Source organism: Macadamia integrifolia, chromosome 14 (genome assembly GCF_013358625.1).
Source record: "Macadamia integrifolia cultivar HAES 741 chromosome 14, SCU_Mint_v3, whole genome shotgun sequence".
Lineage (NCBI taxonomy): Eukaryota > Viridiplantae > Streptophyta > Magnoliopsida > Proteales > Proteaceae > Macadamia > Macadamia integrifolia.
This window is the reverse complement of record NC_056570.1, coordinates 26,474,531-26,498,026: the sequence shown is the minus strand read 5'-3', so window position 1 is coordinate 26,498,026 and position 23,496 is coordinate 26,474,531. Positions and strand designations below refer to the sequence as shown.

At 38.7% G+C, this 23,496-nt stretch overlaps 2 protein-coding genes across 5 annotated transcripts in view; both read right to left on the bottom strand.

Moving 5' to 3' along the window:
* Window positions 1–49: 49 nt before the first annotated feature.
* On the bottom strand, window positions 50–6,138 carry LOC122060994 (alpha-ketoglutarate-dependent dioxygenase alkB homolog 6). Of its 2 annotated transcripts, none has more exons than XM_042624135.1 (7): window positions 5,961–6,138; window positions 5,753–5,813; window positions 5,561–5,599; window positions 4,139–4,251; window positions 1,043–1,292; window positions 895–941; window positions 50–654 (listed from the first exon to the last, which is right to left on the bottom strand). In XM_042624135.1, the coding sequence occupies exons 1-7, from the start codon at window positions 6,009–6,011 to the stop codon at window positions 478–480; spliced, it is 738 nt and encodes a 245-aa protein (XP_042480069.1). In that variant the 5' UTR covers window positions 6,012–6,138; the 3' UTR covers window positions 50–477. The 2 variants fall into 2 exon arrangements, with proteins under 2 accessions (XP_042480069.1, XP_042480068.1); XM_042624134.1 differs by having other exon boundaries at window positions 5,904–6,134.
* Window positions 6,139–7,660: 1,522 nt separating this feature from the next.
* Window positions 7,661–23,496, bottom strand: part of LOC122062031 (nuclear pore complex protein NUP214) — a 64,159-nt gene continuing 48,323 nt past the window's right edge. The window contains exons 8-18 of one of the 3 annotated variants that reach the window (XM_042625666.1): window positions 18,121–18,260; window positions 16,092–16,257; window positions 14,926–15,979; window positions 14,048–14,206; window positions 13,607–13,664; window positions 13,336–13,469; window positions 13,086–13,210; window positions 12,389–12,743; window positions 10,449–10,605; window positions 8,300–10,297; window positions 7,661–8,168 (exon numbers count right to left, since the gene is read on the bottom strand). In XM_042625666.1, the coding sequence (XP_042481600.1) occupies window positions 8,050–8,168; window positions 8,300–10,297; window positions 10,449–10,605; window positions 12,389–12,743; window positions 13,086–13,210; window positions 13,336–13,469; window positions 13,607–13,664; window positions 14,048–14,206; window positions 14,926–15,979; window positions 16,092–16,257; window positions 18,121–18,260 (4,465 nt within the window). In that variant the 3' untranslated portion in view covers window positions 7,661–8,049. Of the gene's footprint in view, window positions 8,169–8,299; window positions 10,298–10,373; window positions 10,606–12,388; window positions 12,744–13,085; window positions 13,211–13,335; window positions 13,470–13,606; window positions 13,665–14,047; window positions 14,207–14,925; window positions 15,980–16,091; window positions 16,258–18,120; window positions 18,261–23,496 lie in introns of all 3 variants that reach the window. The other 2 variants (XM_042625663.1, XM_042625665.1) reach the window with 2 other exon arrangements.

Genomic DNA, 23,496 nt, shown 5'->3' with positions numbered 1-23,496 from the left:
TTTTTCCCTATAATGTATAGATAAAATATTATACAATACAGGAACAGAGTGAGCAATATATTGTAACTTGTTATCAGAGATCTATAATTTGACAAATGACATCTGTCTCCTTGTGATGTAGAAACAAAGAAAAAAAATGAAAAGGAAATATATCAAAGTTCCTTTTTAACTGTTTCACTGGAATCATTGAACATTAGATCAGAATGACAATAACTGCAGTAGAAACTGATCAAACTTGAGGAAAATAAAACACATTCCATCAGTTCATGATCTTTGGATGCTATCCTCTGTCTGTCTGAAGATCTGCTGCCTCTAGGGTCAACAGTATCAATATCAAATCTTTTAAATAGGCTAGATGTCAAGTTTCACTAATCCCTGTTCTCACATCACTTTTTCAAAATGTAAGTGCCAAATTCTATATGACCAATATAAGGCATGGAGCAGACACCAAGAACTCTTGAGATAAGATCGAATGCCCTAAAACTTGAAGAGATTCTTGCGAACCTTCAAAACCAATCGGCATGTTAATGAGACTCTGGTGGAAGTTCTTTGAATAGTCTTGAACTGTTCAGTGATTTCAGTTTCTGTTCCATCAGTCTCCAACAGTGGATGATCTTGGACATGACGTTTTAAAGATTCAAAAACATTCACAGCCTGAGAAAGGATAACAAGAGACAAAAACATTCCATTGTAAGAATCTTATTGATGTCAGCATCTTAAGCAAATTCAATGAACATTTTAATAGTAAGCTCAGACAAAACACACATGATATTTTTTACAAAATTGCGAGCATTACATTCCCTCTTTTTTATTCAGGTGGGTGGGGATTAGGAGGGGATCACAGAGGGGAGGGTTTAATTTCCAAAAACACACACACACACACACAAATATTACCCCATCTACTCGGTGCAAGTTGTTATCCTCTATTCCGTGCAAGTAATCTATCAACCACAGAACCAAATAGATAATTGCTCATTTTATATGATTTTAAGGGATTCTCAGCTTTAAGTGATGGAGAAGTAGTGCAATATCGCATTCCCACCTGAGTACGCAGTATCCTTGAAGATCAACAAACTCCGGGGCATTAGTAGGACAGAAAAAGAATTGTGGCTGTCTAACCATTTATCTGTCCCAACTTCAGCAGCTTTATCAGGAGTTGAGTATTCATCACTATTTCTTATTGTACTTGCACACACACTCAATCTTGTGTGGGGGGTGAAGTTCATCACAACAGGAGATCCAAGAGACACAATTGCCACCACTGGAAAATAAGCAGGCCCATCTTGATGTGGCTGGAATATAGAGAAGGTACAATTATGTCAGCTTAAGAATTCAATGGCCACTAGCCTGTGGGAAGTCAATATTCCAAAGCAGAGAACAGATTCAACAACTAGATTAAGATTTTGAAGTAATATTTCTTCCATAGATGATATCTCTTTCATAATATCAACAGACATAAATACCTATAGTTGGGATCAAGTATCATGGGGGGAAAAAAATGATGTGATATGTTTCTGAAAAAAATCAAGGGTCTCATACAGAGCAATGCTTCACAAACTTTAGGCTGTAGATTCAAAATTATCCCACTGAGATCACTAACAGTAATGTAATAGGAAAAGATTGAAATCTGACGAGGCTCATGCAGCATACACGACTCTAATGACCTGCCCATTTGAGCCACAGTGCCAATCACTGTATGGGTAGAGAGATGTCAAATACCATGGCCCAACTTAGCTGTCACACGTTTGGCTTTTCCTCAGCTGTCAACACACTACCCTCTTCCAGCGAGACACAGCTAGGAAACAGCCTTGGCCACATGGTGAACTCCATTTAACAGGGACTCAACAATATAGGGTGATTAGCATGTGGCAGGTATAAGCCCCACTCAACCAAACTTAGCTTGACGGACCAACTAGGCAGTGATATGCCAATAATGCAGGAATCTTCCAAGTTGCTGCTCCATTCGCACTGAAAAACGTTATGCATAAAGCCCAAATCACACTGTACTATGTGGAATGTTTACCACAAAGCATTACACACGTGGAAAAATAAAGCCCTCTTCTAAGCTATGTTTCACCCAACGTAGCCAGTAGTCAGATGTGTGACTATAACCAACACGGTTACCAAATGACCAACACTAAAACCCAAAAACTAAACACGCCAACGCTCCTCAATGTGTATTTAATAATTAAGTACTTCCTGTCATCTGACAGTCTATGTTCAAGACAAAAAGAACCCATGGTATGTTAAAGTTGGCATTTTCATACTCTTCCTCTATAGTGCCTAGAACCCTAAATGTGAAACTTAAAACCTTAAACTTCAAACCCAAACCCCATAAAATCCAACTGTGAACAGGGACATCAGAAGGGGTTGGAGGGGGGGGGAGATATTGCTGGAATGTTGCAGAGACGACCCTGTGACCAGATCAGCATCAGCGCTGCAGGTTCAACTGTCAGATCTTCTTGTGATGGTAACAATTCTAATGAGCATGATGTCATCCATGCATAGTTGTAGTAACAGGACTCAGGCATTGCTGATCTTTATGCCTAGTCCAGACCTGTCTAATTATTAAACAGGCTGGAGTAGTCCTGCCCCAACCCAGGCAAACTATCGTCAGGTGGATTTAGATGAGCACACAAGCAAAAGAACAAGTGCAAAAAATAAAAAATAGTATCTGTTGATTTTAAGGTATATAATGATTATGTATAAGAAGTGGCAAAGTGCTTACAGTAATCAAATTACTTTTACAAACCTTGCCTTAACACAATTTATGAAAAACAATTGAACTCTTTTGGTGGCATACAAATACAAATTTTAAACCTGTTTAATAACATGAAAGGTTCACGATAAGATCAAAAGAACATAACAAAAAAGAAAGCAATGCCGACCCAAAAACCAGAATAGATCTAGCCAAAACAACTTAAAAAATTAATCAGTACAGGACTTGGAGCCAAACAAAACTTAAGTTCAAGGTAAGGAGGTGATATCTCGTGTTTGGTCCACAATTAATCCAAACATGGAGTTGAAATCCTCTGGTAGAGGAGGACAAGGTATTGTCAGATGAGATAGGGAGATACTGTGAAAAATATAGTATCTAGAGGAATCTCTATCAAGTATTCAGAAGATGGGTAAACAAGCCTATGGCATCAGTAACATGGTTGGTTGTTTCTCCAAGGGTTCAAGATTATGCAAAACAAACTTTAAGAGACTGGAGTGTGGAGGAAAGGTTCAGACAACCACTGAAATGGTATATTTTTTATACAAGAGAAGCATTTTTGTCTGAGGTCCTACCTACTATCTCTGCAAATGCTAAATCCACCTTTCCTCAAGCTGGTCAGAGATCCACAAACGTCATTCAGCAGCCTGGAAAACCATTTGATGCCCCTGGTTCTCAAGAAAGAGGAAAAAGAGAATACGTAATGAGGGCTTATGGCAATGGTTGTAGCCTTGTAGGGGCACAAGTCTATCCTAAGAAATCCAACCCATTTCATTTTGATTTCCTTTTCTGTTGTTTCCTCTTTGTTTCCTGAGTGATGGCAGTGGGTCTGGTTTCTTTACTTTTGATGGTCATATAGGTGACAGGTTAACTGTTCAGCAAAGGGATTGCTTCGATAGAAGTGGGTAAAACTGTTGCAGAGTGTTTTTTTATGTTTTTCTCTGCCTTCACTGTTTTTCTCCTTGTTCATTTGAGCCTCGGCTTCCTTTGAATTGTGTAGCAGTTTTATCATTCCAATTCTTCAATATTTCAGTTGCTAATTAACCGTCACCCCCCCCCCCCCCCCCAAAAAAAAAAAAAAAAAAAAAATAGTGAGTTCCAATTAGTATTAGAATATCTATGTTTTTGGCAAATCCAAATACTGTCGAATAAAAATTCAAGTCTGATATTAAAAATTGCAGCCCCAAATATTTATGATTCAGATGTAGGGTGTCTTCAGACACAAGGTGTCAGGCTTTTTTTTTTGGGTTTGGGGTGGGTGTGTGACAGGGAAGTTGTTCTAAAGGAGTACTGATTCGACAATATCATGAACATCTTCCATGCTACTGAAGATGTCATGATGCTAATGGCAGTTGTGTGGGTAAAAAAGAAAACCAAAAGAGACGACCGCGAGAAGAAAAATTCAGAGGGCATATTACATACCATGATGCCTTGGTCAGGGAGGTATTCATTGATGAGCACATGATTGATTGCTGATGGAAACAATTCAGTCTCTTCACATATTTTTTGTGTAATCTTTGTTACCCAAGGAGGCACTGCACAACCACAAAGTGTAATTAGACAGAAGCCCATGCCCTACAAATAGAGTTGTAACAGGTAATGTTTCTAGGGTAGTGGCGTCCTTGCAGACATGGGTTGCCTCAAACAGCATTCATGACCTATACATTACAAAATTCAAGCCGATTCTATGCTTTCTTGTTTTTTTCTCCTTTACTTTTTGAAGTGTGGGAGGCTTAACTGCAGGGTCTCAGTTTTCACAGAAGTTCTAAATATTAAGTATGCAAGGTCTGTGTTTAGATTCTGGGAGAAACTGCCCTTAAGATTGTTGATTTCTAAAACCTAATTACTTTGCTTTTTGTTGCCATTTCTATCCTTGAGTGATTACTTCTGCCACTGCTTTTCTTCGGCAAGTTTTTTTTTTCTTATGAATATGCTTATATCTAAGAAATCCAAAAGAAATCTTCCAACCAACCCAAAGCCTTTTTGGTGTTACAAAGCAAAATTTCCTGAAATTGTGATATCAGTGGTTTATCAGAAAACACAAAAAGAAATTACAACCAGCACATTACGTTCAATAATGAGGACCCACCAGCATCTGTTCACTACATATCTCTGAGTCAAGGCCAAGATATTACACAGCTACTGCATTTTAGACTTCAAAAGAGAAGCAGCAGGCAAAAGATAAGGGTCCACTATGTGTCATCACCATCAATATTATCATCTACACATTGAGCCAATTGCCTGGGAATGTGTGTAATCCATTTTTGTGATTCCATCCTATCCAATATATATCCAGCATGAATGCATGTTTACTACACCAATCCATGTATTCACTGTCTTACCCAGCTATCCACCTCCTTTACAGCACTTGATCCACAAGGCAACATCTACACTTTTGCCTTCCCAGTGCTGTCAAGGCTTTTCAAGTTTTTACAGTCAGTTAAGGCATCCTAGCTCGTGTTACCAATTTAGATTTAAGAATGTTATCTGTTCGAATTTGAGTAATTCGATTTCTCTTCTACTATAAAAGGGAGGAAAAATACTACCAGTTCAAGATTTGCTTCCACTGTAATTGAATTCTACCAGATGGGTAGTATACAACACAGAAATATCCAAAAAACCTATAACCATCAATATTCCATTCATATAAAGCAAGCATCTTTGGGGTCTTCTAAACGATTATTATTACTCCCTAGCATCCATTGTTTACACAAATTTATAAATTTTCGTTTTAGAAGACGATAGTGGTAGACAAACAAAACTACACGATTATCAATAGCATTACGAGTGTGAAGGTGAAGATATAAATGGGGAAAAGAAAGACAAATTGTTTTTCCCACTTACAGTCCTGTGGTAGCAGACCCTTCTCATGAACAACACCTCCTTCGAATGACAATAGAGAATGCCCCGAGAAAAAGAAACTGATCAGCAATAGGAAAACAAAAAAAAACAAAAATTCCGTCTCCAACAACAAACCAGCGAGAAAAAGAAGTTCAAATCTTTCGAACCACAAGAAGGAGAAAGAGCCCATCATACCCCAGTTCTGAAGTCTTCTGTTCTTCAAAGATTTCCACTTGGATATCGGCGCCTGATAAATCTGCATCAGGAAGAAGAAGCCTCATATGAAGATAAACAAAACAAAGCCAACATATGATAAATAAAACCCAGGAAGACAAAGGATTATTACATTATTGAGGAGATTGGTCTCTTCAGAATCTGATATGAAGTTAGGGATGCAGATTACAGTTGGTACAGATCCAACAATGAAGTCTTTCAGACTCTCTTTTCCTCCCATCCCTTGAGGAGTTGAGCTGCGCTGGCAAGTGGCGACTATGTTTACAACTACAGAATTTCTTTGCTAGAGCCTAGAGCTAAGAGAGCACCAGAACCCTCCTACGGCGTAGTTTTTAGATTGAGGCCTGAAGACTGATATCGTCCGTATCGTATCGGGCTGAGACCGATCTTCCTCTCACCAAACTTGATGGATTACTTGTATCGTTTCAGAGATAAAATAGTAAAAATATATATATTTTTCCGAAAAAAAAGGGATAAAAATAATCAATACACATAAATCTTCTCCTATGTCAATTTGAATCCAATCAATATCCACAAAAACCGATACCAGTATCGCAACTGAGAACTAAATCCATGCTCTCAACTCAGAAGTCAGTACGGACCTTTAGGCTTTAGCTCTGATGGGCTTTGTTGCTATATGATGGCACGCCAAGATCTTGAGGTCCTTTATTTGGGCTGTGTTTAGTAGCCAAGAGAAGAAAAGAAAAGAGGAAAAAAAAAAAAAAAGAAAGAGAAGAGAAGAAAAGAATAGGAAAAAAAAAAAAAATGAGATGAAAAGAAAATAGAAGAAGAAGAAATGGTGACACAGATTTGTGCTGGGCACCTTCTATCATTCTCTCCCTCCCTCTTGGAAATGACCCAATGCCCCTATAAGCCTCATAACCCTTATACTAATATCTCAAGACATTATTTTACCACGTGAAGAGATGATATTTTCATTTTAACCATTGGGTATGGAGGACATGGTATAGCCATGATTTCCGAGTTTAATTCAATAAAAAGCAATAACCTTTCTCCAAAGTGTCCATTTTCTACAGTAATTATTGTGGCAGTTTCTAACTGTTCAAGTATTCATTCAGACAAAAAATACTCCCTTTTTATTGGCACATATCTCATAGACATCCATGCATGTGTACTAATACTATTAGCATTGGTGTATACTCTCACAGCTTCGAAGAAGAATAGACTGCTTAGTATAACCATAAAAATGGATAGCTCATATTTATTCCGTAATTTTTTTTTATAAACTTAATCTTGTGATTTTGGGTAACATCATTTTCCGTTGTTACAATATTTATACTGGCCAGGGTTACAATAATATTTTTCTACAAATAATTTTTCTACCAAAATTTAGGGGAGAGGTTCTAAGGGTATTTTTTTTTTTTGATTTACTGAGAGGTTCTCATGTTGATGGAGCAAAAAGGAGGGAATAATGATGATGATAGGATAAAAGTGGTCTGATATTATATATGATAAAAGAAGAAAGTTTTCTTTCACCGTGACTGAAAAATGAAATGTCCAAAAGTGACATCCCTATCATTGAAAAAAAATTCACTGCTGCCCGGTTTGCAGTCAAATCATGGTAACACCCAAAGAAATAGAATCCCAAGAGCAAGTGAGATCCCATTCCCCTGACTAATACAAGGGTTGCAACTACTTGACTGCTGTTACCTATCACTCCCCACCTCTTTCCCCATCAGGGGAACTCAGTCCATAAAAATGGATATTGTAGTAAAGACTTTTACCCAAATCATCTGACTTCATAAAATTATAATTTTCATTCGAAAGTATTTATACTAAAAACTTAGTGTAGTTATTTGTCGGCCACTAAACTAGGAACTCATCCCTATAGTAGAGAAATCTTAGAACTACATGTAATACCCAAGGAGTATACATTTCAACATCAATCGTGGACTTTCAAATAATACAACGTTCCAAAATTAGAAGGATATGGAATATCCAATTTCAAAGAGAAATTTTAAGGGAGGAAAATGGCATCTATTTACATTGTCTACTCCCATTTCCATGAGTAGAAGCTGAATGGAATAGTGAATCCAGCTTGTGGGAGCAGTTTGCAGAAGAGTTATTGCTTCATCAAACTTTGATATAATGCTATATGATCATTTCGTTGGATCGGTGGACCCCATACTGTAACCAAAATTTGCAACTAAAGACGTAAAAAAAAATGAGCCCATATGTAAAAAATCATATTCCAAGTGAACAAGCACTAACTTCACTCTTTTCTCCAATGTATTCCACTACTTCCTCATCTGTGTAAATAATTCGGATGGTGGTCCACCAGATCCCCCCACACTGCCTCCCAACGTTGGAAAAGCACCACCACCCTGTTTGTTGGCAAAAGCCCCAAATCCACCACCTGTTCAAAACATATGATCAGACTTAAACGAAGCGTAAAAGGATTCCTAGTTCACCTTCTAACTGGCCCTAAGCTGACCAGGCTCAGGTAATTGACAAAGCAAAATCGAAGTCAATAAAAATAAATAATACCTGCTGCACCAGCTGCCGCAAAACCACTGCCACTGCCACCTCCAGCAAAACCACCCCCAGAGGAGGTGGCAGCGTTAGCAAATCCACCAACACTTGAAGCAACACCATGAAACCCGCCAACTGTTGAAGCAACACCACCAAACCCACCACTAGTTGATGCAACCCCAGCAAACCCACCAGCAGTAGAAGTGCCAGAAAATCCACTACCAGAACCAAATCCAATTCCAGTTTTTGCAGCAGCTGAGAACCCGCCACCACCAAATCCACTTGCAGAGGCAAAAGCATTACCAGGTAAGCTGGAGCCCAGTTGTCTTGACTGTCCAAAAGCACCAAGTACAGATCCCAATGCTTGCTGCCCAGGTCCAATATGTGATGGCTGGCCAAAGCCACTTCCTGTGCTAGGTGAAGGAGTGCTTCCAGTAATGAAGCCACCAGAGAAAGTAGCCATAGTAGTTGGTTGAGATTGTTGGGAAGTGAAAGGTGACTGGAAACTGAAAGAAGCAGGTCGGAACAGCTCCCCACTGGGGGCAGTGAGAGTAAATGGAGATGTTGGATTCGATGCCACATTATTAAACGGACCATCAAATGGATTAGGTTTTGGTGCAGCTGGTAGGGGGTTTGACCCAATACCAAGCCCATCAAGGTTTCCAAGGCTCACGTCAGTTGTCATATCTGGAGCTTCTTCCTCCATCTCATCCTCTTGAGTAATTTCCAAACTTTCCTTCTTTCCATCGGGTGCATTGCTGGAAGATAAAAGAGATGTTGGGAATGAAGCAGTTGCAGCAGATGGTGGTTCAGATTGAGAACTGGAAGCAACACTGGAACCAGCACTAAATACATTGTTGAAATTTGGCTGGCTTCCTGATGCCAATCTTGTTGAAGCCTCACCAGCAGCAGGTTCCAGTGGGACAGGAGGCTCTGGCTTCGAAGTAGATTCATCAGTGGCAGGCATTGGGTGTGAAACTGGAGCTTGAAAAATGGCACTTGCATCTGATTTTGGATCAAAATCCCCAACTGAAGGTTTAATCTCTGTAAAAGGTGCCTGCGATGTTGAATTTGTAGAAGCAGATTGAATAGATGGCAAAGCCTGGAGTTTTGGAGTTTGAAAAGGAGCTGAAGAAAAAGGGGCTAGACCCGAAGGATCTGAAGATTGCATTGGTAATGGAATCATCTTATCAGCTTCTGTACTGGGTTTGGAAGTTAATAATCCCCCATATGACATGGCTGATGATGAAGATGGTACGGATGCTAATGAGATGGGTGAAGCATTTGCAGATTTTGATAAAGAAATTGATAAAGAAATTGTGGGAGATGGGAATGAGCCAGAAGGTGATGTTGAGATTGCAGGAGGAACTGCTGAAGCTGATGCTGTAACAGGCTGGATTTTGGTTGTTACTGCATCAAAGTGGGAAAGTTTTCCATGCAGAGCAGCAGCTGGTTCATTAGTAGACACAGTAGGGAATGATGAGCTCCGAATTTTTTCAGGCACTGCAGAATACCTCTCTGGAGTAACAGCTTCATGTTTTGCACTGCCTGTAGGTTTTGTCTGAGCAGCTCCTTCAACAGTCGTATGTGAGAGATCAGTTCTTTGTGTCTTTACATCTGGTGTTTTCTTCGGTGCTACAAGAGTTTGATGAGTTAAATTCAAGCGTGTTGATGGTGTTTGGTTCCTGGGAGCTTCAAACTGTGTGTTAGCTTTGATCCAAGAGATTGGATTGGATTGAAATGCTGATGAATCATTCTTCCCAATAGGACACAGACCAGTGTTTGATCTGTCAATAGCCAAATCCCCAGTCTCCCTTCTGTTATTTTGAACAGAGTTGGGTGATGATTCAGATGCTACTGACAATGAAAAAGACTGAAGATTGCTTCTCGGTGTTACTTGCGTCACAGGAGATTTCAACCCTGCAGTGTGCAGTAGCTGTGAACGGTCACCAGCCCATTTGAAGAAAGTTGACTCAGATTCAAAATTCTGCTTTAAGGGTTTGTCCAGTACATCTGTGGTAACACAAGAATATGGAAAGTGAATCAGCGACTATTTGCCGGCATACTGAAAACAAACATAACAAATTACCTTTTTTTTCAAGAAATTTGGGTGACTCAGCTTTGTTCATGGATATGTACAAGGAAGGAGGAGATGAGGCCTGACCCTTCAAGCTGGCATCAGAAAATCCCTCCTGCCGTTGAGAGCTACGGCATTCCTTAGTCATCAGCAAGGATGATTTATCTGCTGTAACTCTTGCTTGTTCTTCGCGCAACAAAACTCTTTTGACAGTTGTTTTTGGAGGTTCAGAGTTAGCCCAACTCTGCATTGAAAGTAACTGAGACCGGTTAAAACCTATCAGTGTCTACAGGACTTGTTAGGACATTGCAGTAAATACTGAAAAACTGCATCACATAATTCCACCCACAGCTTGCAATACTTAAAGCAATACATTTCTAAAGCACCAGAGTAAGATTTTATCAGAATGGAGAGACAAATGGAACCGTCTTCCTTGATTCTGATTTAGAAGGCTACCATACACAATAATTAGGACTAAACACTCTCCCCCCTTCCATCCATTCAGTGACCACTCCCTCTCTCTAAATGTTGAAAAATCAACCATTAAATGAATGAACCTAGAAGGCGAGAACTAAGAAATCAATAATTGAATGAAATATGATAATCCTAGTCACTTAATATACTCTGAGCAGAAGTACAAATTTTTTCTGAAGGGAGAAGAGGGAATGGAGAACAAGGGAAAGAGAACCAAAGTAAGCTAGAAGGTTAAATTCTGTGGTGCAGAACTCATCAGACATGAATTTTAATTCCATAGACACCTTCTATTTAAAACAGGAAAAGGTAGAACAGTGTATTCCCTCCAAAAACTCTTTGTTAGGCAAATACAGCTGAGCCAAATCATAGCCGCACAGCCAGACAAAAGAAAAGACTCGTATAAGACTTTCATGCATTGAGAACATGTGTTAACTTAGTCAAGAGATTGTGAGGAAAAAAATTGAGTTACGAAGAATATTCTCTTTCCATATTCATTTATACAAAACCATCAGGTTCACATCCAACACATTGACTCTGCTCGATTCTTTTATTTTTGACAAATTTTTTTATTCAGCCGTAGAACTATTTCAACCTTGCTCACTGCATGCCTAAAAATGTCATAACTCTAGTATTACAAATCATTAGATACAATAATCCAGCTTTTAAATAATGGGATGTGGAAAAATCCTTTACTTGAACAACATCAAGGAGGTGAGAAGGTCACCAGAAAATTTTTCTGCCTGAGTGAAAATTTGGATTGAATCTGTACACTTGTTGGTATGGAAATTTTCCTAGACATCCCCAAATATATGTTAAATGTATGCATAATCATGTCAGAATAAAAATTATAAGAACATATCAATTACAATACAGAAGTTTTACAAATACTGGGATAATACAAATGGTCATTCCTTTATCCAGCATGATGAAGGTTGATGATCACAACTCACAAGAATTTAGAGGCTGCGAGGAAATTTAGATTTTCCCCGTAAATGTACACTTGTGGCATTTCAGCAGACACTCAAAGTCTCAAAGTTCACAAGGTAAATGAAAAATAGGATATAGATGGTACACATAATCCACACAATGATTATTTATGCACATGTTAAAATGCCACCGGATGATTATCTATACACATGTTAAATTGATAAGCCAAGTGCTCGAGAGTTGTCTGAGACTAATTCATCCCCAGCCTCACAGCTAAGAAAATGCTAGCCAAACAAGTTATTTAGCTGATTCAAAGCAAATATCCTATCTCAATTTGAAAAGCAGATAGGTCAGCAGAGTTAATAATCCATTCCAGTATTTGACAGAGAAGTCTAAGCATAAACTGAAGTTAACCTTCCAATTCTGGACAAATATAAATCATCATGCATAACATGCGAACACCCAATAGACAAGGCAGATGAAAGGAAACAGAGACAGCCTAGCAACTCAACTGACTCAGCTGACACTGCTTCAGTGTTAACTGAACTACATACTCAAACAGATTCCCCAATCCTATGAAAGCTAAAACCATCACATGTTAAGAAGGGAAACTAAGGAAATATTACTCGATCCAGTGAGTCTCTTCTCCGCCTCACAGTCTCTGGTTCATAACTCCTTTTAGCATTTGATGGGATTCTCCTAGACTGCTGTTTGACAGCAGTACCGCACAGAGAATATGGAAGTTTCTTTACCGGATCTGGTGGATAAATAGCTCTTTTTACATTTGGAGAATCGAAAGAGTCACCATCATACTCAAGTCCAATCGATTCAAACAACTCTTTTGCTACATTCTGTCGTTTGGCAGATGGTGATTCAATATTCAACACGGCCATCTGTTTTGTGAGACATTCAGATAGTTGCTGTGCAGCTGATAATTGTGAGTTCATTGTGTTATACAAACTATGCAAGGATGGAATTTGTCTGCAAAGAAGAATTTACCCAATAATTAATAAAATCAAAACAATTTAAGTAGAGTAAGTTATGCGAATCTTGCAAAATTGCCATAGTTTTGAGAAAAACTTGTCGAAATCAGCGAAATATTTGTCTCCTCACAAATCACCCACGGGTCAAAATTTCAAGCATTTGTTAGTAGAATATTACAGTATTAATGCCATCAACCAAATCAAATTACAATAAATAGCCACTACTTCAATGAAGACGGGCATGCTTCCAGACTTGAAACTCTACCAAGCTTGACGGACTGATGATATCTCATAAGAGAAAACACGACAAGATTTTAAAATTCAAGAAGGTATTTCATACCCTGAAACCTCTAAACAGCCATGTACTGCTCTACGACCCATGGGGACTCCACCATTCTCACCAAATTTATTGAGCTCAAGAGTATTGAAGTGTCTTTCCAATTCCACCATCCGATTTGTCAAATCCTGTAAGAGAATTAAAAAAATAAAATAAAAAAACATAGCCACACATATTACTGTATTTGGAATATATATATATATATATATATATATATTATAATTCCATGTTATTTTAGTTATAGGTGTTTGACCTGATTTAGTTTTAAAATTTGCCGTCGCTTTAATTCCAGTTCAGGACTCAATTTCTGGCGATCCCAAAGGTCCCAATACTGGCTATCGGAAGCTTGCTTGACAATGCCTTCCATGTGTATTTTCCTTGCCAAGACTGAAAAGCACAAGAGAAGAAAACCCAAAATTATACATGGTACTATTACCTTTATCTCAAAATAATATTAATGATAAAAATAATGAAAAAAAAAAACCATTTAATGCAATTTAGGCAGCATTAAGTACATAGCATACCTTGCACAGTCTTACTCAGAAGGTTTTTTACTTCCTCGAGGCATACTTCTATTGTATTCTGGAACATTATGAGAATGAACATAAAAGTAACTATAAGTCGAATAGAAAAGAAGAAGAAGACAACAGAGGACACCATTGAAGATTTGATTAAACAAAATATAGGTAAACAAAATCAAATAAGCATCCAAAATACAATACAATAGACATAATCAATGCAACCTCTTACAATGCAGTGATGTTTACCATTAGAACAATGTGCAATAGGCAGGAGAATCGACATTAGCTAACTTTAATGTTGCAATCCCTTGGCACAAAATCTCCAAAACAAAAGCTACAAAATAATTGTCTATGATCTACAACACAACCCCATCTACAATAACTAATAACTACATAAAAGCCTGATGTGAAAAATCAACAATCAATTTAGGAGAAAATACGAACTATTACCCTCCATACTCTGCATCTGTCTGAAAGATTCTCCATTTCCTGTTCTAATGCCAAAACTGAACTTCTCTGGAAGACAGTACAGGCATCCCTGAAACCACCTTCCTTCTCTATGTATGATAGAAGGGTATCCAGTTCTTTTGCCATCTCCTTCACCTGAAAGAGAAATTAGATTCTCATAAGCAAAAAGAATATCACATCTGCCAGAATAGATTTAAACTTCAAATGTCATTAATACTGAAACAGTCAGGCAAGAACCATAGCTGACCTACATGAATCATTACTCAACTAATGGTTTGCAAGAGGAAAGATGGACATCAGGAGGTCAGGGCATCATTCTTTCTTCTCTCTCTTCACTATAGATAAATGGTAGTATGTATTAATTATAGAATAAAAAGGGGAATACCTTACGGACAGGTATATCTCAACCCCGCCCCCCCGACCCTGCTATATGTCCAGTTTCAACTTTCAACCCAAATGGAATTTGTCATGTGGTAAAACAAAGCACTGAAAAATCTAGGGCTAGAAAGAGGAAGTATGGACTACCGAGACGGTGAATAAGAGGGGGTATGCCAAGACGCGTAAGTAGGTGTGCCCATCCATACATTCCATATGGGTGAACCATGAGTCCGTCCATAAGAACTCTTTACCTCATGAAAATTACCAATTCATAGAAGGAAACAGGCATTAAAAAGTGCCAAAAACTGGTTGAAACACATTAGATGGTAAACCACTCAACAAGGGAAGCTCACCACTTACAGAAGGAATAATAAGTCGCATTTTTTTTTTTTTTTGTGGGGGGGGGGGGGTGGTGTGGGGAGGGATTACAAGCAGGCATTTGGTTACTGAAAGTAAAAAAGCACGATGAACTTTACATTTCCAAAATGTTTTGAAAACTCAGGATCCGAATCCAGCACTGCTGAAGATGGGGTAATCCTGTTAATTTCCTTTGTATGATGTAATTTACTGCTCAAAGGCCTTCCTAGCACAGAACCTTCTGGCAATGAGATTTGAGAGGTGTGCAATGGAGGCACTGATTCAGCATTTCCTGCCCCAATAGTAGTTCTTTGTCCTCCATTTTCAGTAGCTCTACCAGAAAAAGGGGCATTTGAGAAGGGACTAGCACTATAGTCCTTTGAACCCAGGACCTTATCACCAGACAGAAGATCAGATGAATTTTGATGCACTTTTCCTGGTGTAGAATTTACTGTGCTAGGACCAGCATTTTCATGCACTTTTCCTGGAATAGAACTGGACGCAGCAGGTGAATATCTCGCATTCAGATCATTTGAAAGTAAGAGTCCCCCACTGGACCATGATCCAGATGCAGCGTTCTGAAAGCTTGTTGATCCAACCTTTTCGAGGGATGATTTACCCAACTCGACATGATTGAGTGCATTCTTATTGGATAGATTGGTGTTAGATGAGTCACTTGTTATCTTTCCTTCCGAGGATAAATCAACTTTTTGAGTTTCTGTCCGGCTGAAGGCTGAACTAAATCCCTGTGGAGAAGGTATATTCAGAGATGATTGCCCTGAATTTGAACCTTTCTGTCCAGAAAGCTGTGACTGTTCCGCATCTTGACTATGCTTTGTAGGATCTGTATGTTTATTATAAATTTCCGATGTCATAGAATTTCCAAAATTTTCAACTGCATGGCTTTGAGTACTTGTTTTCTTATGGGAGATTTGTTCAGTAACAAATGAAGATTTCAATGTCACATTCAGCTCAGGGGGTTTCAAATCAATTTCCTTTGGAATGTTCACTCCTCCTTTTGTATTAAGTTCTATACTAGTCTCTTCCCCCTTGTTTTCCTCTATCCTTGATGTCTTGGACGTATCACTTCCCAAATGAATCGATGCGGAAGAGTCCTCTTCCTCATCAGAAAGGGAAAACACAGGTCGAGGCGGGACTGGAGGTTCAGCAACACTACAGAAGAAACCAATCACATCAAAGAGGGAAAATACAGTTTTTTACTAATAAATAAATAATGCTTTAATACACGAGCATTAGCAACAATAAGAACATATCATAAGATTACCTTGCAAAATGGAACATTGTAAGCTTTCCCTCAAGAGTGAGGCACAGCAAAACGCAGTATGGTGAGAGTTCTTTCTGTACTTCGTTTTCCAACTCAACTTTCACTTTGTCATACAAGGAAACTTTGTCAACACCAATCCCCATGATCAAATTATCATCACCATTTTCTGCAACAGTAAAAGCAAAGCTAATGGGAACTTCTGGACGTTTTTGACAACGATTATGCTTCAACATATGATATCAACTATAAAAGGTTGCTCGGTAATCAACAAATGTTAGAGAACAATGTTTCGAGAAGCAGTATCACATTAGAAAGTTCAACTCTAAAAGCAATGCTTAAAACAGAAATCAAGCATCACATTTTAAAAAGAAAAAGGTGCCTACAAAACAAATAAGAGAGGTACCTGCAGGTTGAAATGTATGTAGAATATGTACAATAAGCATCACCCCATATGGTGGGTTCAAAATCTCAACCAAAATCACTGAGATTTAGCGAATATTTTGGATTCGACAAAGGTCGAAACAAAACTGAGTGCAATTCAATAGGAATGCAGGGTTTCAACCGAAATTTCGTTTCAACTCGGTTTCAGTACAAAACAATGCATATAAAAGCATATTTCGATCCAAATGGGTTGAAATTTCGATTTCGTGAATGGTTTCACCTTTAAGATGAAACTCCGAAAAACCCTGGCTTTGGTATTTTTTGCCATATCACCTACATTTCTTGGTGGAACAATGTGTTGGGGACTACTACAATATATCTACAGAAACTATATTCCGTTTTCCGTATTTGAACAAGATTTGTATAAGATTCAAAGGTATACCCTTTCCCCCAAAGGTTTCGAGCCTTCCTGAAACTCTACGTGTTACTAGCATAGAGTTAGAGGAACGGTTTTGTAGGGGCTTTAACCTTGGTTGTACACTTGTATTTCACTACTTGTCACACTTTAATAGTGTAATTTAAATGGTTTTTCTTCATTCCTAATGCAAATTTTAGTAGTTTTCATTGAATTTTTGTATGTTCTAATACTAAATTATGTGTAATATAGGCTCTATTTGAGAAAGTATATATAAGGTTATGGTGTACACTACCAACCTTGGGTACGAAACCAAACTGCCATTTTGGGTGTTTTCTTCTACAGTCTAAAGGTTCCAATATGTTAAGAAATGCTTAATTAGGATTTCCGGAAGTTTTGTGCCAAAATATGACCATTTGACCACTCAAATGGCCAGCCAAAAAATGTAGAGTTTCAGTCAAATACAATATTTCGGCTTCGACCAAGGTCAAAAACTGAAATCTCGAATCTTGTACCAATCCTGATCATATTGTTGGGTGGGTTGCAATCACTGTATAAAGCAGACAAATCAACAACTTAAAACAAATAAAAATCCCTTCTTTTTTCGTTGGAGGTCCGGGGGGGGGGGGGGGGGGGGGGGGGGGGTGTGCTAAGTAACAATTTTATTCATGGCAGACAAGAAATACAAAAAGGTCCATAGGTATACATAAGAGTCAAACTAAAATTCTAAGAATAAACACTTCTCAAAAGATCACAGGACTACATATAACCCCAAACCTCAATAGAACTATGAATGGTTCTCCCACATCTCAACAAGGGAATAGAATCCCTAGAAGAGATTCGGGTTCCTACCACCCCTTGTGTACCAATTCATCAACCATCCCACTTGCACTTCTTGGCGGCCAATGAAACTCTGCACATGAGCTACGATGAGCTATCAAATAGGCAAATTGAGCTAGCACAGCACCATGGTCCCTACTCCCTCCCCCTCAAAAAAAAAAAAAAAAAAAAAAAAAAAAAAAAAAGGATCTGTCATCCATTTAATCACATTTGTTTATTGAGTTTCAGTTCAAAACCTGAGTTTAGATCAAACTCAAGCCTATGTCATAAGGCACAAAAAGCCTGAAAATTGCAAATATAAGAAGAAACATTTATAATTTACTAGTTTCAAAACGCAAAATCAAACAACAATCAAGCCCGTAATGTCCAATTCTGAAGTTAGAGATGCCACACCCTGAAGCTCAATCCTTGGGAGCCACTTGTCTCTGTTAAGACTAATTACTGCAGCTTCCTTGTGCTGTTCGTCCAGTGACCACCCAAGCAAAACAATATGCTCATCTGTATTCTTCCTGTTGGCGACAAATGCAAGCTCCCTGTTGTGAAACGTCAATATAAATATCAGCTATCATCAATATGATATTAAACAAGAGGAGGTCAGAATGAAGATAAAATCCAAAACTTGTCAAGTCTCTGTGAGCCTGTGACATAGAATACAAGTCCTTTTTTCTAATATTCAGATGATTAAGAAACTTGAAATAGCAAAACAATAATCTAGAAATAAGTTTTCAAACAAAAAAAATCAAAGAGTGGCATGAAATTGCTGGACCGGAAATAATATTACTTGATTCAATCACTAAATATCATGGCTAGACCGGTATGACCCAATCCATAGAGAACAATAATATTACATGATTCTTTGAGCATATAAATAATACAACTTACTCATTAATATATGTGTCCTTACAATGTATTATTTGATTAAGCATCAACTTGTCTCGTAAATATTCAGCTCAAATACACTAGTCTGCCCAAAGAAAGTGCAAAATCTGATCCGATCTTTCCCTGCCAGAGAAGGGGATTTTGGCCTCGTCACCTGAATTATCACTTGACAAAACAGAAAGAGAAAACACACCCATTCGGGGGAACATTGGAGCAATTACAATCCTTTACTCTCTTGATGCCTAATGAGCTGATGGGAATTTCTTGCTTGAACTCTGAGATGATCTCCTTACCCTGAGTGCCTGCCACCATGGCTGACCTCCCTGGGGTGTGGTGCCGTCATCACCCAGGTCTCCCCTTTCCCACCCCCTCAATTTCTCAAGGTTTGAGTACTCTGTTCTAGAAAATCCCCTTTACTCCGATGGCAGGACCAAGAACTGGAGTCACCCACCATCCTTAATCACAGTTGCCGACAACGAAGACTTCTCCTTCAAGCAAGAAGTCACCTATGAATGCCTCCCTCCCCAATGCCTTGTCTGGACAGTCTTTGGCCATGACTCCCGCCACTGCCTGCCCAAGCCTGCCTTTGAAGTTGAAGCCAAGATATCCCTGCCTTCTGATAACCTCGCCGCTACTACAAGTGAGAAGCCCTTGCCTTTCTAGTACCACTGTCATTGCTTTAAACAACCAAACTCTCCCTTACCAAAGAATAGTCGCAACTCCCTCTAACCATAATTATACTATCTACCCTTTGTCGCCCCTTCCCTCTCCACTCCAAGCATTTCTCCTCGTTCAAGCCTTCGAACCCCCAGTTGAGGTCGACATAAGAATCACAAGAGACCTGGGCAATGAGATCCCCCTTCCAGCTCCCCCTGGGGCAATAATGTTGCTTTGTCTAGACCATCAGTCCTTCGCCACTGATAGGTCCATCTCCAGACCATCGGTCCTCCGCCACGAATGGATCGTCGGTTTATTGAACAAGTTTTGTCATTGTCAGCCATGCCTCCGATGCTCTAGCTCCCACTAAACCATACCCGCAACAACCGCCTTTAATGGAAGGTCACAAATAGCCTAACCCCAAGTAGGATCACTAGATAACTCCAACCATAGTTCAAGGCCTTGCCGAGATCTCGGATTTCTCTTGTTATTTTTGTTTTTTAAATTACCAAGTCGAGATGATAGGCGATAAACAAAAATGACAATATATCATGCCGAGATCTCGGTTCAAGTTTTCTTTTCTTTTTGACTCGATCGAACCACACCTCAAACCCATAAGTTTTAAGCACATTTCGAGTCAAAATCTCGCCATTTTGATTTTGACTGGACCTCGCCTATCTCGCCTAAGAAGTGAAGAAACCCTCTCAACCCAAGGTTTTTGGTGCTTCCCTTTGCAAAATCACACCTGAACCTACATCAACATCAACATTAATCCTTGGAGATTAAAGATTGAAGTGTCAACATCAACTATTGGTGCTCCATTTCTTCTCAAGAACACTTTTAGGTAAAAAACTATACCCAAGAATTATCATTTCCATATAAACGTGGTCGATACTTGTTTGTTGACTACGCACCAATTATATGTGACAAAATGTATACTAATCTATGGATTGATGGGGGTCAATTTTTTTCTTCTACTTGTAATTTATTTTTTAATTTTTCGGTAAAAAAAAATGTTCTTGCAAAAAAAAAATAAAAAAAATGAAAAAAATATGGTTTATACTCATTGCTCGGATTCCAATTTTATATATGTCGGACACTATTGGTCGATCTACGACTTCATGATGTCCTTTTTTTTTTCATATTTAAAATTGATGAAAGCATTAATATATTTCAACTTGAAAATGATGATTCTTATGTTCCTTTCCATTATAATATTTTTTTATTAACTATGGTAATACCATTGTTGGAAAACCATGTTTTGTGACTCGACTCATCCTCTTTAAATCCTAGCGAGTCGGAGCGAGTCATAGAAAACTAGACGAGTCATGTCAAATTTCCCCCTCTTATTTCCATACTAGTCTTTCTCAAGCAATCCAAATAAATAATTAATAAATAAATTAAATAAGACAAGATAGAATAAAAGTTTTTGTTTTTCAAATTTTTGTATGAAGCTAATCATTCATTGTCTCTCGGATGAAAGTGATAAGATCCAACTTGGAAATGTCATGATCTTGAATCATGTTTTTCTAATTAATATTTAGATGTATACACTCAATAGTCGCTAGATTCAATACAAAAGACTTCAGTCATTGAACATTTAACATCATTAGAATATATTTTAGTTCAAAACTATTTAGAAATACCGACTTAAACTTTTGACAAGAATCAGCCGTTTTGTTGTGACTTGGGAAAAACAAACGAGTGTTGAATGACTCGGTATAAATTGGTCCCAGTCTTGTCATTTTTTAATACAGGACGAGTCTCCATGACTCTTGACCAGGTTTCTAATCTTTTGACCAAACTCGGCCTAGTTTTCCTAGTCAAAACCCGATTTGCCAACAATGGGTAATACTACTTTATAAAAAATTACAAAAAAAAATAATAATAAATAATTCATAAAAATACAAGAGGTGGGGGGAAATAGGAAATAGCTATATGATTATTTTAGGACTCTAAAATGATGTTGAATAGCTCATAATGCATGCACTTTTTTATGTAACAGTGTTTAAAATTGCGACATGATGATTGAGGGCCTGAGGCTGAAGGTGGATGTGGAGATATAACATAGTTACATGGAAATCCATTAAGAAATGACAAGAAAAAGTCCAGATGTAAGTGTTGTAGGAAAGTGATAAATTTTGGAATAGCCACTAGATTGAAGCAACATTTGATTGGTGGGTAACTAGGTATAAGGATGTGACAAAATGCCCACAAGTTCCTTATGAAGTGCAAAAGGGCACATCAAAGCACATACAGGGAGGAAGGTTAAAGAGGGGGAAAAAACAAAGGTTAGAAGAAAAATTTCATGATGTAGTCTTAGAGAAACACCCAGCAGCAGTCCCTATTTACTTTGAAAATGATTAAAAGCCTAAAGAAGGTATGTCATAAGCAGAGTGGAGACAGGTGCCGTAGACTAAGGCATAGAGCAGCTCACAGCACAGATGGATAGGACTAGACAGGCTGAGATGGTGAAAGGAGCAGGTGGCTCTTGCTCTAGAGCAGCTACAACAAATGCACGACCAACAAGGAAGAGGATAAAGAAGTAGAGACAACGGATTTGACTTTCAAGAGAACCCAGAGTATGAGGGCAGCCACACCCCCATCCCCAACCCTAAGACAATATGATGATCCCATGGAGGTTCTTCAACAGGATCCTATAATATACAAGCATTAGGATACCAGACAAAGAAGCATAAAGCAAGTATGGAATACATGGAAAGAGAAAGTTGGTGATGCAATATCCAAATTATTTTTCTATAGTAGCATCCGAGCTAATGCTGCTCAGGGCCTCAAGGGATATATTAACAGCCCATAAATGGCACTACAGGGAGGGTTGGCCCAGGAGTAAAGGGGCCCACTCTATTGGAAATGATGATTATTTATTTATCCCATCAAAAGCAAGAGTTGGATGAGTACATTGATAGCTTGAGGACATCATGGGAACGATATGGAGTTACTATGATGTGTGATGTTTGGGCTGGAGCCGCTAGATAATCCAACAACTTTATGGTGTATTGTGATGAGAAGACCATTTTCTTAAAGTCAATGGATGCATCCAAGGAGAAAAAGGATGCAATGTATTTATATAAGTTATTGAAGGATGTTGTGATAGAGGTACGGCCGGAGAACATTGTCCAAATTGTGACGAACAATGCAAGTAATTTCAAAAAAGCAAGGGAGAGATTGATGACTAGGCAAAGTAAGAAGATCCACCTTTTCTAGATACCATGTGCAGCCCGTTGCATTGACCTCATGCTTAGAGACATGGGGAAGAGATCTCTGGTATCGGGTGGGTCGAGCAGGCAAGACAAGTGACCTCATTTGTCTATAACCATAGATATTCTTTACACTTATTGAGGGAGAAATGCAACAGGGATTTGGTGAGGCCACACATAACTCAATTTGCCACCAACTACATTGCATTGAAGAGCTTTCAGACAAAGATGGTTGGCCTAAGATCCATGTTTGCCATTAAAGAGTGGTTTGGTTGGAGGGATTTGGGTTCGCCAAGTGGTAGGGCAACACAGGCCACCATCTCTAATGAGCAGTTCTAGTAGGACTTGAAGAAGGTCCTTGTATTTGAGCCAGTGGTAAGGGTCCTGAGGATGGTAGACTCAGAGAGGAAGGCTACCTTGTCGTACGTGTATGCTGCCATGGAGATAATAAAGCAGAAGGTGAAAAAAGCCACACCTAGAGGTGGAAAGGCTTACATTAAAATTATTGAGGACCGATGGGAGAAGCACTTAATGCATTCACTACATAAAGTAGGCATGTTTCATATGTTTAGTGCAATTTTTAGTTAATTTACATTCAAATACCATATTCCTATCTCATAAACACTAACAAGTTATTTATGGAATTTGCAGCATGCTATCTCAATCTCAAGTATCACTACAAGCATAACCTAGGAATGGATGATGCACTGCTAAAAGTGGATCATCCTCATCATACGCCAACTAGCTCTCCTCATGGTCATGCAGTCAGGTTAACCCCTCCCTACTATTGGTCCATAGTCCTGTAAAGACCAATGATGCCAACCCTTTCGCTAGTCTTTTGTCTATCGCAACATGTTATGGTTGCTCCCCCAAAGCCTTGACCAACCCTAGATCCTACTCCATCCTTCTTGCTTGTCATGTTGCTCCTTCGTCCTTGTCTTCTGCGCCTTCCACTTCATCTGCTTCAAAAATTTGTGTTATCAGAATCTTTGTTACCACATCCTCTCCTCCCCCC